At 42.6% G+C, this 18,268-nt stretch overlaps 1 protein-coding gene across 10 annotated transcripts in view; it reads right to left on the reverse strand.

Annotated features, from left to right (window-relative positions):
• CCDC88A (coiled-coil domain containing 88A) overlaps positions 1 to 18,268 on the reverse strand; it is a 363,848-nt gene that overhangs the window by 108,690 nt on the left and 236,890 nt on the right. For all 10 annotated transcript variants that reach the window (XM_074949474.1, XM_074949473.1, XM_074949477.1 and 7 more), the window contains exons 11-12: positions 15,883 to 16,029; positions 11,953 to 12,097 (exon numbers count right to left, since the gene is read on the reverse strand). In XM_074949474.1, coding sequence (XP_074805575.1) covers positions 11,953 to 12,097; positions 15,883 to 16,029 — 292 coding nt within the window. The remainder of the gene's footprint in view (positions 1 to 11,952; positions 12,098 to 15,882; positions 16,030 to 18,268) is intronic.

Raw genomic sequence — 18,268 nt, forward strand, 5'->3', positions numbered from 1 at the left:
TGATAGGCCATCAAGCAGGCTGGATAATGCTGATGCCAATCTGTCTGGGGGTATCACCCAGAAACACAGCACAAAGTTTGAAATACAGATATATCACACATATTTGTAATTCACAATACAAAGATATAAACAAGATCATCATACTTGGTGTTAGGGGGCTTATTCCTTCACCCACTTACTTCCCTAGTCCTTCTCGCATAAACAGAGAGCAACAATACCCAAAGTCCAAAGGTGCAAACAATTCGATGTTTTCTGGGGTGAACTTCTAGCAAGCATAATTCCAGTTTCCTTCCTTAGTGTCCCCCTTCCCAGCTCTGACACCACAGAGCCTTACCTGTGTCCTTCTTCCCATTCCCCCCCTTAGCAAAACATGATTCCAATTTCCCAAACCCCCATTCCCTGTTCCCATTCCCACCCCCTTACTTCCTGATTGACTGCAGACTATATAGTAAAACTTGAGTTCTGCTTAGCCATACCTTAACCAATCATTTTACTGAAATTTAACTAACCAATCCTAACACATTATAACATGATTATTTAATCAATTATATCCCACCACCTTAATTAGTTTACACCCAGCAAAATTAATTATACAGCAGACAGAAACAATCACAGAACCAGATAGAGACCATGCAAACAAACAATAGCAAAGTGGGAACTATAATGACAAAACAATACAGAAGTGTGGATTTCACAACTATATCTATAAAGACATAAGGGTTTCCCAGCTGTGTCTATTGATAAGTGAGTTCTTACCGAACAGAAAACTATCAAACTAAATTTCCTTTTACATGCTCTAGGCTCTTCCCTTTCTCTGGAAATGATAGATCAGATCACCTTTCTAACAGCCCCAGATTGCCTTATTTCAATGTGACTAGTTTGGAATGTGGGGTGTTAGGATATAGATATTCAGGCCTGTCTGCAAAGGCCTATACTTTAAGAATTTAGGTATATGTTTATCATTTAGCTAGTTATAGAGGTATAAAAGAGAGAATCAAAATCACTGTCTGCTGGTGTAAGGGCCTTCTCTTACTGTGACAATCTGAGGCCCTGTTCTTAGGCTAAGGCCTTTGCCTAAGTAGCAGAGGCAGCCATAAGCTCAGAAGCGAACGGTCACATCCTTACATTCCAAACTAGTCACACTGAAATAAGGTGCTATTGGACTGTTAGAAATACAATCCTGTCCTGATAATGCCTATCGCCTAGGGTAAGAGTTGGGGTCAGCTGGGTAATGTGATAATGCCTATCGGCTAGGGTAAGAGTTGGGGTCAGTTGGGTTCCCCGGACTAGAGCTAGGTTTACAAAGGATAGGACTCCTTCACCTAGGATTAAACTTGGGGTCAAATGGGCTCCCTAGCCGGGGTTTAGGTTTAGAAAGGGTAGAGTTCTCAGGCCTAGGATTAAGGTTGGGTTCTTTAGGGCTCCCTAAAGGGTTAGGATTGTGGTCAGTAGATCTCTCAGGATTTAGGATTAGGGTTGGGGTCAGCAGGGCTCCCCAGCCTAGGTTTAGGATCAGTAGGGCTCCCCACTCCAGGGTTAGGGCTGCAAAGGGTAGGTCCTCCCGGCCTCAGGTTAAGGTTGGGTTTAGTAGGGATCCCCAGCCAGGGCCCAATTTAGGGGCAGATGACCCAGGAGACCTCCTGGGGTGCCGTGCTTCAGGGGTGCCGGGCTCGGGGTGCTGTTTTTGTTGTTAGCGACAAAAGGGAAAATAGAATGTTTGAAGTAAAATGTTTCAGGTATTCCGTATGTGCATTCATTTTTCACTAACCTCCTAGAATGTTCTGAACCTTTGTAGAATCTCATGGAACTTTCCAGACTTTCTGAGAACTACATTTTCCTTGAACCTCTTAGAATGTTGTCAGCCATGCCCTTGTGGGTATATAAGGGACAGGGTATCACTGGTCAGCCAGTGAGATATGAGAACGAAGTGAGAGCCCAGATGCGATATTGTGAACCTTTGTTTTATTGTGTAATTGTGAAACTGTACTTGTGTTTTAAGACTTGTCTACCCAATTTTGGTGCATAGTTCAATTTCTTGATGTTAGTACATTTCAGTTATTCTTAAAATTAAAAAGTTTTTATAAGCTAAGATGAAAGAGAAAGTTACTCACTCTGTGCAGTAACTGAGGTTCTTCAAGATGTATGTCCCTGTGGGTGCTCCACTTAAAGGTGTCAGTGCATCCGGGCGCCATTAATCGGAGATTCTTGGTAGCAGTGTCTGTCTGGGTCATATGTACGCAGCGGTCATCTTGCAGCACTGTTGATGCCTTTTCTACCACGTGACCCAACCCACTCAGTTCTTTCTCCACCGTAGAGTCCTTACTGAAAACTCCAAAGTCGAGGGAAGGAGGGTGGGTAGTGGAGCACCCACAGGGACACACATCTTGAAGAACCTCAGTTACTGCACAGGGTGAGTAACCTTCTCTTCTTCTTTGAGTGATGTCCCTGTCGTGCTCCACGTGATTGTAGAGCAGTGCCCCGCTCAGGATGGAAGGGTCTTCGGAGTTTTATGTATAGATGAGGCTAGTACTGTTAGTCCTAGCATCACATCTGAGCCTGAGCTTTGAGTTATTGCATACTGGTTTGTGAGTGTGTGTTCTGAGGCCCAGGTGGCCGCTCTACACATGTCTATAATGGGTACATTGTTCAAGAAGGCTATTGAGGTAATCATATATCTTGTCAAATCAGTTTTGATTCCTGATGGTGGGGGGGGGGTCCGTTTTGTTTTGTTGATAACATAAATGCATGCAAGTAGATAGTCATTTTGATAGTCTCTGTGTGGATATAGCAGAGCCTTTGGAATGCTCTGTAATGGACACAAAAAGCCTTGGAGAGATTCGAAAAAGCTTAGTTCTAAGTAGAATGCAATTGTGCATCTGATAGTCCAAGGTATGCAGAATAGCCTCTTGTGTATTTCCATGAGGTCCGGGATAGAATGTAGGCAGGTGGATCGGCTGGTTGAGATGAAATGTTGAGATACTTTGGGCATGAATTTGGGGTGTGGTCTCAATGTGACCCTACCCTTAAAAAATATGGGGTATGGAGGGTACACCATGAGAGCTCCTAATTTGCTTTCTTGTCGTGCAGATGTGATTGTGACTAAGAATGCTAACTTCATAGACAGGTAAAGTAGAGAGCAGGTAGCTAATGGTTCAAACAGAGATCTGGTGAGGCCTCTGAGGACCAGGTTTAAGTCTCATCCTGGATTTGGGATGCATATTTCTGGATAAACATTCTGTACTTTAATGGACTTGTTGAAAGTCATGGATTTTTTAATTCAAGTATGTAGTCTAACACCAATGGAAGTGGTGCCGTGACTGCAGTTTTTCGTTTATTCTGACACCATAAGGAGAATCTTTTCCATTTTTGGATGTAAGTAGTATTTGTGATTAGTCTCTTGCTGTTTAGTAATATGTATTTAACCTGTTCTGAACAGGTTAACTCATCATGACGGCGCCATGGAGGAGCCACACCTTCAAGTGAAGTGTCTCCAGATTCAGGTGGAGAATCTGGCCATTGTCCCGTGATAACAGGTCCAACCTGAGTGGGAGAGATCATGGAGTGCAGGTCGCCATGCACATCAGGTAAGGATACAAGGTCTGTCTGGGTTACGCTGGGACTATTAGCATGACCTTGGCTTTGTCTGCCCATATCCTGTGTGTTACTCATGAGATCATCTGTATCTGCGGGAATGCATAAAGAAGAGGAGCGTCTCATCTGATTCGGAAAGTGTCCCCTAAAGATTGGTGCCCCAGTCTTGCTCATGAGCAAAAATGTGGACACTTTTGGTTCTGTGATGTCATGAACAGGTTGATGAGGGGGAACCCCCATAATTGGAATATGGGTTGTAATATTGTTGTACAGTTCCCATTGGTGGTCCTGGGAAAAATGTCTGCTTAGTGTGTCCGCTGTCATGTTTTGGTAACCGGTTATATAGGAGGTGGTGATACTGAAGTTGTGGGTTATACACCAGTTCCACAGTTTCATGGTCTCAATGCATAGGCAACAGGAGCAGGCTCCCCCTTGCCAATTTATGTAGAACATTCATGCAATGTTTTTGGTCATTACTCGTATTTGTTCTTTATCAGTGGAAGGAAGTGAGCATATGTATTGCGAACTGCGCATAGTTTGAGGAGGTTGATGCGTAACTGTGTCTCCATGGGAGACCACGTCCCCTGGATTGTGTGGTGGTTCACATAAGCACCCCAACCAATCAGCGAGACATCTGTTGTGATCAGTACAGATGGCGGGTCCTGTTGAAAAGGGACCCACATGCACACGTTCTCTGGTTGTGTCCACCACTGTAATGATTTTTGGACATTCATTGTCACTGTTAGACTTTTGTTCAGGCTGTGCTCATTTGGTATGTATACCGCACTTAGCCAGCCTTCTAGGCAACACATAAGTAGTCGAGCATACCCTTCTACAAAAGTGGTGGCAGCCGTGTAACCTAGTAAGTATAGGCAGGTGCGTGCTGATACCCGCAGGCTGTTTGTGACTACCAATATGAGGTTGGTCAGTGTCAGGAATCTGGTCACTGGGAGTGACGGTCTGGCCTCTATGAAGTCCAGGTGTGTGCCAATGAAGTCCAATTGTTGTACTGGGACTGAGGTTGATTTTTGTTCATTTAATCATAACCCTAGGCTCCAAAAAAGGATGGTAGTCCTTTGACTGATGTCTATTGTTTCTACTTGGGTGGGAATCTTCAGTAGACAATTGTCTAGATATGGGAATATTATGATCCCTTGCCTGCGCAGATGTGCCATTACTACCGCAAGGGTTTTGGAGAATACTCTCAGAGTGGTCGACAGTCTAAATGGTAGAACTTTTTACTCAAAGTGGTCACTTCCCACTATGAAACTTAAGAACCTCCTGTGTGCGGGATGTACGGTGATATGGAAGGTCGAGGGTTGAGAACCAGTCCCCCCTTTTCAGTGCTGGTATTATTGAGGCCAGTGTGACCATCCTGAATCTTTGGTTCGTATGAACTTGTTGAGTTTTCTGAGATCTAAAATGGGTCTACATCAATGTTCCCTCTAATTTTTTCCATCCAGATGCAGAATAAATGTTATGTGCACCAAGGTATGTGCGGATGTGCACCACCAGTAGAAACAAAAAACCTAGATATAATATATATTTTTAAAAAGTTACTATAGGGATAATTACTCCAGCCAGGACAGGTTAGGCATTTTAGAACTCACTACTCAAAGAATTAAATTTAAATGTAAGAGAAATAAAAATTATGAAATGCAAAGACCAGTCAAAACACTAAAATAACACACTTTGAAAGAATAAAATTACAGATAATATATGTGCATTGTAGGAAGTACCAAGAAGTAAAGGCAACAATAATACAAATATGTGTTGGGAGGTGAGTGTGACACAGTGTGTGTGTGTGTGTGTGTGTGTGTGTGTGTGTGTGTGTGTGTGAAAAAGAGAGAGACAGACAGAGACAGAGACACACACACACAGACAGTGTGTGCGCTGGCTGCTGGGGACGTTCCTAAGAGACGTTGTGTGCTGTCTCTTTAAGTCACTCACTGAAAGCTCTCCTGCTCTGTCCTGACTCTCAGCTCTGTCTCCCCTGCCCCATATCTGAGGAGATGAGGTACTTGGGCAGGGGAGAGTGGGGGGGGAGAGAGAGTGTGTGGGGGGGGCCAGAGAGACAGAGACTGTGTGAGCTAGCTGCTGGGGAAGTCTCAGAGACAGTGTGCTGTCTCTTTCAGAAAGGCACTCACTCATCACCCAGAGGCTGGAGTATTCAGACCTCAGACTGCAGCAGTTCCGAGTCTTGATCCAGGCTGTCCCCTCTGCCCTGCTCTGCAGAGATAAGGTATGGGTCAGTGGAAGGGTGACACCCTGACATCAGCACCCCCTTCCCCCCCCGGCTCTACACAGCCAGTAGAAGGGTCCCGGGAGCAGCTGCAGAATGGAGTAACATGGCAGCAAAGCAGCAGGGGGAGGGGCACCTGAACACACACTGCTGGATGTGAGCGCTCTGCTAATCAGCTGCACGGCACTTGAATCTCTCCTGGGCGGCCGTCCAACCGCACAGCTTACAGGGAAGGGAACATAGGCTTCCATCCTCAATTTTTCTTCTGGATTAAGTAGTAGTGGAAATAGAAACCCTTCCCCTTGTGTTGTGACAGAACATGTTCCAATGCACCTAACTGTAGAAGATGATTTATTTCTTGTTGTAGGCAGTACTTATGAGAAGGGTCCCTGAAGAGAGGCGGAGAGGAAGACTGGGCAGGTGCGGTGGAACGAGTGGGATGGAGCAACCCGACCTTATTATCTCTAGTACCCATTGGTCCATGGTGATGGGTGCCCAGGTGTAATAAAAAGGGCATAGGCGGTGACCAAAAATGTGGGTAATTTTTGTAGTTGGCACTGTTTGACAGGGGAGATCTTTCAGACCCTTGACGAATGTTTCAAAATTGTGGCTTGGCTGGCATTGTTTGAGATTTTGCAGACTGCTACTGCTGAGTTCGGCGTCTCTGCGGTCGTTGTCTCTGTCTCTGGGAGTCATATGACCTCTGTTGCCATGGCAAGGTGTTGTCTCTACCACGTTGGTACAATTGGTATCGTCTCTGCATTCTTGTGGGTGTATAAACACCTAGAGTGAGGAGAGTCGCCAGTGAGTCCTTCATGGAGTGACGAACTTCATCCATTCTGGCAGAATACAGTTTTTCTCTATTGAATGGTAGGTCCTCTATCTTCCCTTGGAGGTCTTTTGGGATCCCGGATGACATGATGCTCTGCGCATGACTACTGCCGTGGCTGTCATTCATGTGGCCATGTCTGCCACATCAATGGATGCATGCAGCACTGTTCTGGCAACAAATTGTCCCTCGCTAATAATGGCCTTGAATTGTTCTAGTTTTTCCTCAGGGATGTCATTGAGGAATTTGTTCATTTTGTTATAATTATCATAATTATATTTCAGCAGGAGGGCAGCATAGCTGGTAGTGAGGAACTGTAAGGCCGCAGAACAACAGACCTTACGGCCAAATAGGTCTAGTCTCTTCTAGTCTTTATCTAGAGCAGACAACCTATTCTGCGGCTGTTCCCCTCGTTCATTTGCCACTTCCACCAGTAGGGAGTTGGGCTGGGGGTGCAAAAAAAGGAAGTCCATCCCCTTGGTACAAAGTATTTTCAGTCAATTCTCTTACACACTGGGGAATAGTTGCTGGTGTTTGCGAGACTGTGTCTGCCGGTTCCATCAATGCATCATTGGTAGGGTAGAGCTATCTTCAATGTGGAGGCAGTGTGTAAAATTTAAAGGAGTCTGTGTTGGTTTTCCGTCACCTCCTTGAAAGGGATGTTCTGGTTTTGTGCTACTTGGCGGAATGACTCCTGAAATTATTTGAAATCGTCTACTGCAGTGGGGGGCAGTAGCATTGCTGCCTCATCCAGTGATGGTGAATTGTGGGCAGGCAAAATGTGCTGTTCCGTGTCTTCGTCTCTTTCCTCTCCCATTTCCTCAGGGGCCTCCGAGACCTCCTGTAAGGAGGCCATTATGGGGCGTATATGTCTCTGAGGAGTGGGAGGTCTGAGACAGTGTGCCCTGTAGGTCGCCCATGGGTCCTATTTTGGCCATTGCATTGCGAAAGGTATGGGTAGGCACATCCATGGGTTTTCCTTTCATGGTTGCATATCTCAGGCATGTGGTCCCTGGATCTGATGGGTCCCAGCAATGGTCCTGTGCCAGTGGGCGAGGAATGTCATGATGAGAAGAGGCCCTCCTCCTTGTCATTGTCCTCCTCGCCTGAAAAATGTGGGGCAATGGGAAAATTTGGTTGCTCCTGTGCTGTCTGCACCAGAGAGCTGTCCATGCTGAATAATGGAGAGCCTGGAGTGGAGGACATCGTCATGTTGGCATGTTGTGTAAACCAACAAGGTGCCAAGGATTTTGGTGCAGTGTTCATGGGTCTTGACGATTTTGATGTTGCCATGGTCAGTGCCGTTTGTGTGTGCAGTGGTTTAACTGGTGCTGATGGTGCCATTTTAGATCTCTTGGTCAGTGCTGATACTGTTGGTGGTATTGGCATAGTTATTGGAGATGCCTGCGATGCCGTCACTTTCACCAGCATTTTCAGTGCCCTAGAGGAGGAGACTGGCTTGTGTTTGCCTCTTCTCTCCTTACCCTTGACAGCAGAGGCCCCAGAGTGGGTGGGGCCAGAGGTTCCCAGTACCTCAAAGGTGCTCACTCTCAGCATGGGTGGCACTGAGGATAGCAACTGCGCAGGAGACAGTTTTCATTTTAACGGTTCTCTCTTTGTGGGGACAACATTGCTTTTTTCCTCGTTTTCTTGGAGAAAGGAGTCTTTCCCACCTCCAGTGATGACATGCCTCGAGAGTCCCCAGTTGAGGGGTCCTGTTATTCGGGGTCAGAGGCTGGCTGGAGAGACTTTTCCGTGACGAAAGGTTTCAGGTGGAGATCTCTATCACACCTGGCTCTAGCCTTGACATTGCTGCAGTAAGTGCAGTTTTGTGGTGTGAGTGACACATAGTGAATCCCAAAATGGGCATAGAATCCCTACAAGAGTTGCATGTCTTAAAGCCTGGAGAACCAGGCCTGTTGTTAAGGTTCCTTGCTGAGGTAACTTTTATCAGAGAAAAGAAACTAAAGGGTGTGTGGAGTTTTGTTGAAACTATAATTAACTACTAACTGAAACTTAACTATTTCTAAATAATACTATTTCTAATTCCTTTTCTAGGTTTGTTGTCAACACCATTATGGAGCTTTGTCTCTCTGTCCCTGAGGATGGTTGAGAAGGAACTGAGGGGGTTTGGTCACATGCGCTAGAAGGGGTGCCAACAGTACTGCAAGGCGACCACTACACAAGCGCAACCCAGATGGACACTACTATTGAAAATCTCCGATCAACAGTGCCAGGCTGCACTGACACGTGAAGTAGAGCACCCACAGAGACATCACTCAAAGAATAATGAATTTGCTTATATATGGCATGAATAAATACAGATTTACAGATCCTAGCAAGCAAATTTATCATCTTATATGACAGTGATAAATCATGCATGAAAATCATGTATCAAAGTCGTGAAATGGGCTAAAATGCAATAAAAATAAGGTATTCAAAAGTTTAACAAATAGACGGGGGGTGGGGTGGGGGGGGCGTCATTTGGCCTAAGGTCAGCCCTATCACCAGCCCATGATTAGGGTTCGAGCTGTAGGCTTCCTGGCCAACAGTTGGGTTTGGAGTCAGTAGTGGTCTATGGTTAGATTTTAAAAGGGTAGGACTCCCCAATTTAGGGTTAGGGTTACAAACTATATGGCCCTCCAGTCTAAGGGGCTGGTTCAATAGGGATCCTCGGCCTAGGGTTACAAAAAGTAGAGCTCATTGGCCTACAGTTAGGATTAGAGTCAGCAGGGCTCCCCTGCCTACGGTTAGGGTTGGGTTAGGGTCTGGGTCAGCAGGGCTCTCTGGTCTAGAGTTTTAGTTGCAAAGAGTAGGTCTCCTGGGGCTTGGGTTACAATTTAAGTCAGTAGAGCTTCCTGGGCTAAGGTTAGGGTTCCAAAGGGTACAGCTTGTTCTTTGTTTATACAAAGTTCCAAGGACTGGGACAAGACGCCCATGTAGCTCTGAACCAAAGTCTGGAGACAGATGTGCTTTACCCCTGAGACAGATATTTTGGTTTTGCTCCCCAAATGGTTGTCGGGCTTGCTGTTTGAGGTCAGTACTATAGTCAGAAGGAAAAATATCTCAGGGATAACTTCTGGTTGGTTGGTAATCAGGAAAATCCCCTTTGGAATCCAGCAGAGTGGTCACCAACCCTCTGTTGTTCCTAGAGGGCTGTTACTAAAGGTCAGAAGTACGTCCCTTGATATAGCGCTCACAGTGCCTGATAGTTAGCAATTTTCACCCATAGTGTGGCAAAGAAATGTCCCCACATAGCTATACATTTGATTAATTTGTGTCTGTTCTCAGTTATGAATCCATGACTTGCAAGTTATCTGAAGCAACCGAACCCCTCTCAAACCGCTCTCAAGTGTCAGACCAAACTATTTCACTGGATCTGGTGACGGTGAAAGGGTGAAAGCTCATAATTCTTTCCAACCTTGAAGTAGAATATGTACTGGGACTAGAATGTGGGCAATATGGCACTGGGAAAATCAAATATGTCCAGTTCTCAGGTAATATGGTCCCAAGAATCACCGTATATAAATTCTTTTGATAGCTCTGCTCTATTGAAACCAGGTAGCTCCTCTCAATATGCTTTCTCCACTCCTTGTCCAGGTAATTGCATACAAACAGGAAAACCCTGCATATCTAGGGATTTGGTACCAGCAGATGATATTGAAGCAAGATTCAGGTAAAGCTCTTTTAGGCTTGTTCTCAGATCTGAAGCATCAACACCAGTGCCTACAACATTAGGTGTCTTGGGAGTGGGAGTAGAAAGGCTGGCCTTTTGAGTCTTGGCTGGTTTCAAAGTCAGTACACTGAAACCAGATTCAACAGTCTTAGCCAACGTTAGTATCAAGAAGTACTGAGACACTGACTGAGACCCAGAAGATACATAAGGTCTCTCTATATAATGCCCAGGAAAAGATTTTTCAAAATGTTTAGGTGCTGAGGGTGTCTCAGCACTCAGGAAACAATCTGGGACTTCACTTCCTCTGCCAATTAGCAGGCACTGCCAATGATGTTGAAGGTAGCTTAGGAAAACCAGAGTGGGAGGATTTTGGAGCTGATGAAGGCTGTGCTGTGCCCTGCTTGGAATCCCAGCCTGGAAATTTGGGCGTTTCTGATGATTTTGCCTGCAGAGATTCCCACAATAGGACGTTCTAGAGTAGGAGTCGGTGACCTTTGGCACGCAGCCCATCAGGGTAGTGCTGCTTCCTCCAGCTCCCACTGGCCGGTAACTGCGGCCACTGGGAACTGCGGGGGGCCGTGCCTGCAGACGGTAAACGTAAACAAAATGTCTCGTGGCCCACCAGCGGATTACCCTGATGGGCCGCATGCTGAAAGTCGCCGACCCCGTTCTAGAGCTTCAGATGATGATCCCTGCAGGCTGTGGGTGAGACAGATCAGCAGACCTCACATCTGTCCAGAACCATCAGCAGGTTTATGCCAACCCTCCAGTTCTGTATGGGATTAGATGATGCCTGTGCTGGACAGGAACCATTTCTTCTTTCTTAAATAAAGAAAAGTTGACTAACTACAATCTAACTAAAATAAAAATAACCCAAACAGGGCAAAAGAAAAAATGACAAGAGAAGCATTTAGGACACTTCACACACACTGAGTTCACTGCACCTTCAGAGATTCACAAAGAATTGAAGGATAGTTTGGGCCCAGGGACGTAGTTTGGTGGGGGAGAGTGTTGCCCCCAAAATTCCAGCCTTGGACAGGCGCAGAATTTCCCCCACCATGTGCAGCCCCATTGGCCTGACTGGAGCTGTCCCCCGCCCCCAAATACAGAAGTCAAACTATGCCCATGTTTCGGCCACTCCCCTTTACAGCCTCAGAATCCTGCACTAGATGAGGGAGATTCCAGAGGTGCACAGCACAGGGGCTTTAATTTTACAAGTGGGAAAGTGCAGAGGCCATTCCAAGTGGAACTATCATCATTAACAGATGTCTGTTTTAGCCAGTTGATTCCAAAGAAGATGGAAATTTCTATATTAATGGTATATTTTTCTTCAGCACGTCACAAAAATCATTATATAAATAAAGGTCTTTTAGTTATTTTCACGCTGTTTTCTAAATTAAACAAATTGGGTCAAATTGTCAGCTGGTGTAAACCTGTATAGCTCTACTGAAGATGATTTCACCTTATATGTATGACTGTAGAAATAACTATGCATGCAAATAGGTCACTTCAAGCATCAGTATTTTCAAAATTATTTCATAGTATTACTTTGATACCCTGTTTAACTATGCTATTCCAAACTTCTATCTAAACTAGTGGCAAGTATTCATTTACCTTCAGAAAGCTCAGTAGTTCTGTTAATCTGTTCAAGTTCCCAGCCAAGATGTAATGATTCATCCATGCTTTGTTTCTGAGCCATTTCTAGAGTCATATTTTCCTCCATGAGTTCCTCGATTTTTTTTCTGTCCATATCACGCTCCTTAAAAATTAACAGGTTTCAGAGTAACAGCCGTGTTAGTCTGTATTCGCAAAAAGAAAAGGAGGACTTGTGGCACCTTAGAGACTAACCAATTTATTTGAGCATGAGCTTTCGTGAGCTACAGCTCACTTCATCGGATGCATACTGTGGAAATTGCAGAAGACATTATATACACAGACACCATGAAACAATACCTCCTCCCACCCCACTCTCCTGCTGGTGATAGCTTATCTAAAGTGATCGTCAAGTTGGGCCATTTCCAGCACAAATCCAGGTTTTCTCACCCTCCGCCCCCCCACAGACAAACTCACTCTCTTGCTGGTAATAGCCCATCAAAGGTGACCACTGTCATTGTGAAGACAGTGGTCACCTTTGATGGGCTATTACCAGCAAGAGAGTGAGTTTGTCTGTGGGGGGGCGGAGGGTGAGAAAACCTGGATTTGTGCTGGAAATGGCCCAACTTGACGATCACTTTAGATAAGCTATTACCAGCAGGAGAGTGGGGTGGGAGGAGGTATTGTTTCATGGTGTCTGTGTATATAATGTCTTCTGCAATTTCCACAGTATGCATCCGATGAAGTGAGCTGTAGCTCACGAAAGCTCATGCTCAAATAAATTGGTTAGTCTCTAAGGTGCCACAAGTCCTCCTTTTCTTTTTTTAAAAATTAACATGAACCTTTAAAATAGTCTGCCTCAAAATGCACAAAAATATAAAATTCAATAGCCATTTGTAACGTTGCACTCCATATGCTTTATGAAAATATGCTTGGAATGTGAATATTATGTAACTGGAATATGCTTTATGCAAAAGGTCTCTTGTAAGGTATCATTACAAAGCTTATAATATACTGAGTGTGTTCATCACGTTTGTATAAATGTATCATTCTTGTATCTGATGCTAAAAATATGAAGCATTACTCTGAAGTTCTATTGTAACTATGCAAAGTGTGGGCCATTAATAGTGGCCTGGAATCTTGATAAGAACATAAGAATGGACATAGTGGGTCAGACCAAAGGTCCATCCAGTCCAGTATCCTGTCTACCGACAGTGGCCAATGCCAAGTGCCCCAGAGGGAGTGAACCTAACAGGTAATGATCAAGTGACTCCCCCCAGCCCCCGCCTTCCATCTCCACTCTCTAACAAACAGAGGCTAGGGACACCATTCCTTACTCATCCCAGCTAATAGCCATTAATGGACTTAACCTCCATGAATTTTAAACCCTGTTATAGTCCTAGCCTTCACAACCCTATTATAGTCCTAGCCTTCACAACCTCCTCAGGCAAGGAGTTCCACACATTGACTGAGTGTTGTGTGAAGAAGAACTTCCTTTTGTTTTAAACCTGCTGCCCATTAATTTCATTTGGTGGCCCCTAGTTCTTATATTATGGGAACAAGTAAATCACTTTTCCTTATTCACTTTCTTCACACCACTCATGATTTTATATACCTGTGTCATATCCCCCCTTAGTCTCCTCTCTTCCAAGCTGAAAAGTCCTAGTCTCTTTAATCTCCCCTCATATGGGACCTGTTCCAAACCTCTAATCATTTTAGTTGCCCTTCTCTGAACCTTTTCTAATGCCAGTGTATCTTTTTTGAGATGAGGGGACCACAACTGTATGCAGTATTCAAGATATGGGTGTACCATGGATTTATATAAGGGCAATAAGAAATTCTCCGTCTTATTTTCTCTCTCTTTTTTAATGATTCCTAACATTCCGTTTGCTTTTTTGACTGCCGCTGCACACTGCGTGGACATCTTCAGAGAACTATCCACGATGACTCCAAGATCTCTTTCCTGATTAGTTGTAGTTAAATTAGCCCCCATCATATTGTATGTATAGTTGGGATTATTTTTTCCAATGTGCATTACTTTACATTTATCCACATTAAATTTCATTTGCCACTTTGCAGACGATACTAAACTGCTCAAGATAGTTAAGACCAAAGCAGACTGTGAAGAACTTCAAAAAGATCTCACAAAACTAAGTGATTGGGCAGCAAACTTTGCCCTCACTGTTTACCCCTTTCTCCAGATCATTTGTGAATACAATGAATAGGATTGGTCCTAGGACTGACCCTAGGGGAACACCACTAGTTACCCCACTCCATTCTGAAAATTTACCAAAATTTGGCTCGAATTACCTAGGACAATTGGTTGTAAATGGCTCTGTTTACTTGTAAGCTTACCAGTGGGTAATGAAGTCTCACAGGACACGTGAACATATCACATGATCCTGGAATCCATCTTTAAACCTGGCTCTTTTCCGTTTAGAAGGAAGGGTAAGAACCCAGAGAGAGACAAAGGATTCCCGCCTTGTGCCAAAGATATAAAAGGGGGTGGAATAGAATAAAGGGGGCTGCCGGTCATGAGAAATCCCCTAGTTACCATTTGAGCTGGAACTAACAAGAACTGTACCAGGGAAATGATTGGGCCCAGAATAAGGAGTCCAGTCTGTGAAAGAAGCTTATTGGAACACCTCTGAGGGTGAGATTTACCTCTATTCAGTTTCTTAAATGTATTAGGCTTAGACTTGCATGTTTTGTTTTATTTTGCTTGGTACCTTACTTTGTTCTGTCTGTTATTACTTGAAACCACTTAAATCCTACTTTTTATACTTAATAAAATCACTTTTGTTTATTAATTAACCCAGAGTAAGTGATTAATATCTGGGGGAGCAAACAGCTGTGCATATCTCTCTATCAGTGTTATAGAGGGAGGACAATTTATGAGTTTACCTGTATAAGCTTTATGCAGAGTAAAACGGATTTATTTGAGGTTTGGATCCCATTGGGAACTGGGTGTCTGGGTGCTGGAGATAGGTGATTTGCTGAGCAGCTTTTGGTTAAAGTCTGCAGCTTTGGGGACATGGACCAGACCTGGGTCTGTGTTGCAGCAGACTAGCATGTCTGGCTCAACAAGGCAGGGTCCTGGAGTCCCAAGCTGGCAGTGGAAAACGGACTCAGAGGTAATTCCAGCATGTCAGGTGACAGTCCCAAGGGGGTCTCTGTGACCGAACCCGTCACACCATTATTTTACAAAATACTAACAGTTGGATTCTCTGGTCTGCTAAGGCCACTTTTGGACTGATTACAATGGTCTCAAAGTGGCTGGAAACAAATCATGGAAAATTTCCCCTGTACAAAGGAACTCTCTTGTCAGCATTAAGCTTGTGGAGGTGGCTCTACTCAGTCCGCCACCCCCAGCTCCAAAGTAAAGGGAAGGAGGGTGTTTATCATTTTGGTAAGGCATACTAGCATTTTGGTAAGATAAATAAGATTATAAATAAGATAAATCACATATTAAAAAAGAAAAATAATGTTAATAGTTATACAAACATTATTTGTTCTTTTAAACTTAATATTGCATTGTCTGTATTAGAGCTGGTCAAAACACAGAAAATATTTTTGTGAAAATATTTGTGAAAACTTTGCTGTTTTTTGTCAACTTTCCAAATTTTGACCAATTCAATTTTGGATGAATATTCAACCAGATACCATCTTTATCTCACAGAAGGTTTTAATTGCTATCACTGGTTCTATATTCCTGTTCAACAGACTCCCCTTAGCAATAGATGTCTCTTTATGCAGAACTGAAGCTATTGAAGAAAATAACATCATGTTTGTGTGTCTGAAAACTGTAAGCTATTCAGGCCCTACTTTTTTCTTCCACTGAGACTTGAAGGCCTTCCATTATTAAAACTTTCAAATGTAAATTCAAAAAACAACAGTTATATTTTTCTTAAAAACACAGGTATGAGTGTCATCTTCTATTTAAATACTTACCATCTCCATATCATGTAGTTTAGCTTTTAATTGCAGATTCTCCTTTTCCAGTTCATGTAATTTATCAGAACGGGCTCGGGTCCCTTCTAGTTGATCTTCCAACATTGTCTTTGTTTCCAACAATACCTGATTGTCTTCTTTTAACTCCTTCAAGAGTTAAACAGAAATCAAAGTTTTCTCATTCATACCAAAGCTGAATTCAGCATATCTAGTTTTTAAAATATCAATGTAAGAATACAAAATGAATTTTAATGGTAAAAACAAAAACTCGTTTTATACTATTTTCTACGGCTCTCGATTAATCGCACTTAACTCATGCCATTAACTCAAAAAAAATTAATCACGATTAAAAAAATTAATTGCAATTAATCACACAGTTAAACAGTAGAATACCAATTGAAATTTATTAAATATTTTGGATGTTTTTCTACATTTTCAAATATATTGATTTAAATTACAACACAGAATACGAAGTGTACAGTGTGCTCTTTAGATTATTTTTGATTGCAAATATTTGCACTGTAAAAATGATAAACAAAAGAAATATTATTTTTCAATTCACCTCATACAAGTACTTTGTACAATCTCTTTATGGTGAAAGTGTAACTTACAAATGTAGATTTATTTAATTACATAACTGCACTCAAAAACAAAACAATGTAAAACTTTAGAGCCTACAAATCCACTCGGTCCTAATTCTTGTTCAGCCAATCGCTAAGAGAAACAAGTTTGTTTACATTTAAGGGAGATAATGCTGCCTGCTTCTTATTTACAATGCCACCTGAAAGTGAGAACAGCTATTCGCACAGCACTTTTGTAGCGGGCGTTGCAAGGTATTTACTTGCCAGATTTGCTAAACATTTGTATACCCATTCATGCTGCAGCCACCATTCCAAAGGACATGCTTCCATGCTGATGATACTCGTTAAAAAAAGTGTTAATTAAATTTGTTACAGAACTCCTTGAGGGAGAACTGTATGTCTCCTGCTCTGTTTTACCTGCATTCTGCCATATATTTCATGTTATAGCAGTCTTGGATGATGATCCAGCACATAGAATCATAGAGTATTAGGGTTGGAAGATACCTCAGGAGCTCATCTAGTCCAATCCTCTGCTCAAAGCAGGACCAACACCAACTATGTTTGTTTTAAGAATACTTTCACTTCAGGTTTCACAAAACGCAAAGAAAGTACTAATATGAGATTTCTAAAAATAGCTACAGCACTCGACCCAAGGTTTAAGAATCTGAAATGCCTTCCAAAATCTGAGCCGGACAAGGTGTGGAACATGCTTTCAGAAGCCTTAAAAAAGCAACACTCCAATGCGGAAACTACAGAACCCAAACCACCAAAAAAGAAAATCAACCTTCTGGTGGCATCTGACTTAGATGATGAAAATGAACCTGCATTAGTCCTCTCTGCTTTGGATCGTTATCGAGCAGAACCCATCATCAGTCCTCTGGAATGGTGGTTAAAGCATGAAGGGACATATGAATCTTTAGCGCATTTTGCATGTAAATATCTTGCAACACTGGCTACAACAATGCCATGCGAATGCCTGTTCTCACTTTCAGGTGACATTGTAAACAAGAAGCAGGCAGCATTATCTCCTGCAAATTGTAATCAAATTTGTTTCTCTGAGTGACTGGCTGAAGTAGGACTGAGTGGACTCGTAGGCTCTAAAGTTGTACATTGTTATATTTTTGAATGCAGTTTTTTTTGTACATAATTATACATTTATAAGTTCAACTTTCATGATAGAGAGATTTCACCTTAGTACTTGTATAAGGGGAATTGAAAAATACTATTTATTTTGTTTTTTACAGTGCAAATATATATAAAAATAAATATAAGTGAGCACTGTATTCTTTGTATTGTGTGTTGTAATTGAAACCAAAATATTAGAAAATGTAAAAAACATCCAAAAATATTTAAATAAATGGTATTCTATTATTAACAGCACAATTAATCGTTAATTTTTTTAATCGTGAGATTAATCACGATTCATTTTTAATCGCTTGAGAGCCCTATTTTCATAAAAAATGCATTTACAACTGCATGTTACACAACAAAATGTTTGAGTGCTAAAAATTACATCTGAAATATTAAAATCAGACCTCTATTATGATTCAAGCAGACTGAAGTCTATATGAAATTTTAAGTAACTGTACTGTAAACATTTACTATCCAACTATTATTAGCTTAGGAAAAAGAAACGTTCAGTAAAATGATATGGATAAATGCATTGCCAATAATTGTGATTTGGCCTCAATTATCTCTGGATTTTGAAATTTGATCTGGACAGGCACAATCCCAGTCAGTGTCCTGGCTGCAACAAACAGGAGTTGTAGGGTTGTTGTTTTTTAAAACAATGTTGGCTTCCCTTG

The sequence above is a fragment of the Natator depressus genome, chromosome 3, assembly GCF_965152275.1.
Source record: "Natator depressus isolate rNatDep1 chromosome 3, rNatDep2.hap1, whole genome shotgun sequence".
NCBI classification, from domain to species: domain Eukaryota; kingdom Metazoa; phylum Chordata; order Testudines; family Cheloniidae; genus Natator; species Natator depressus.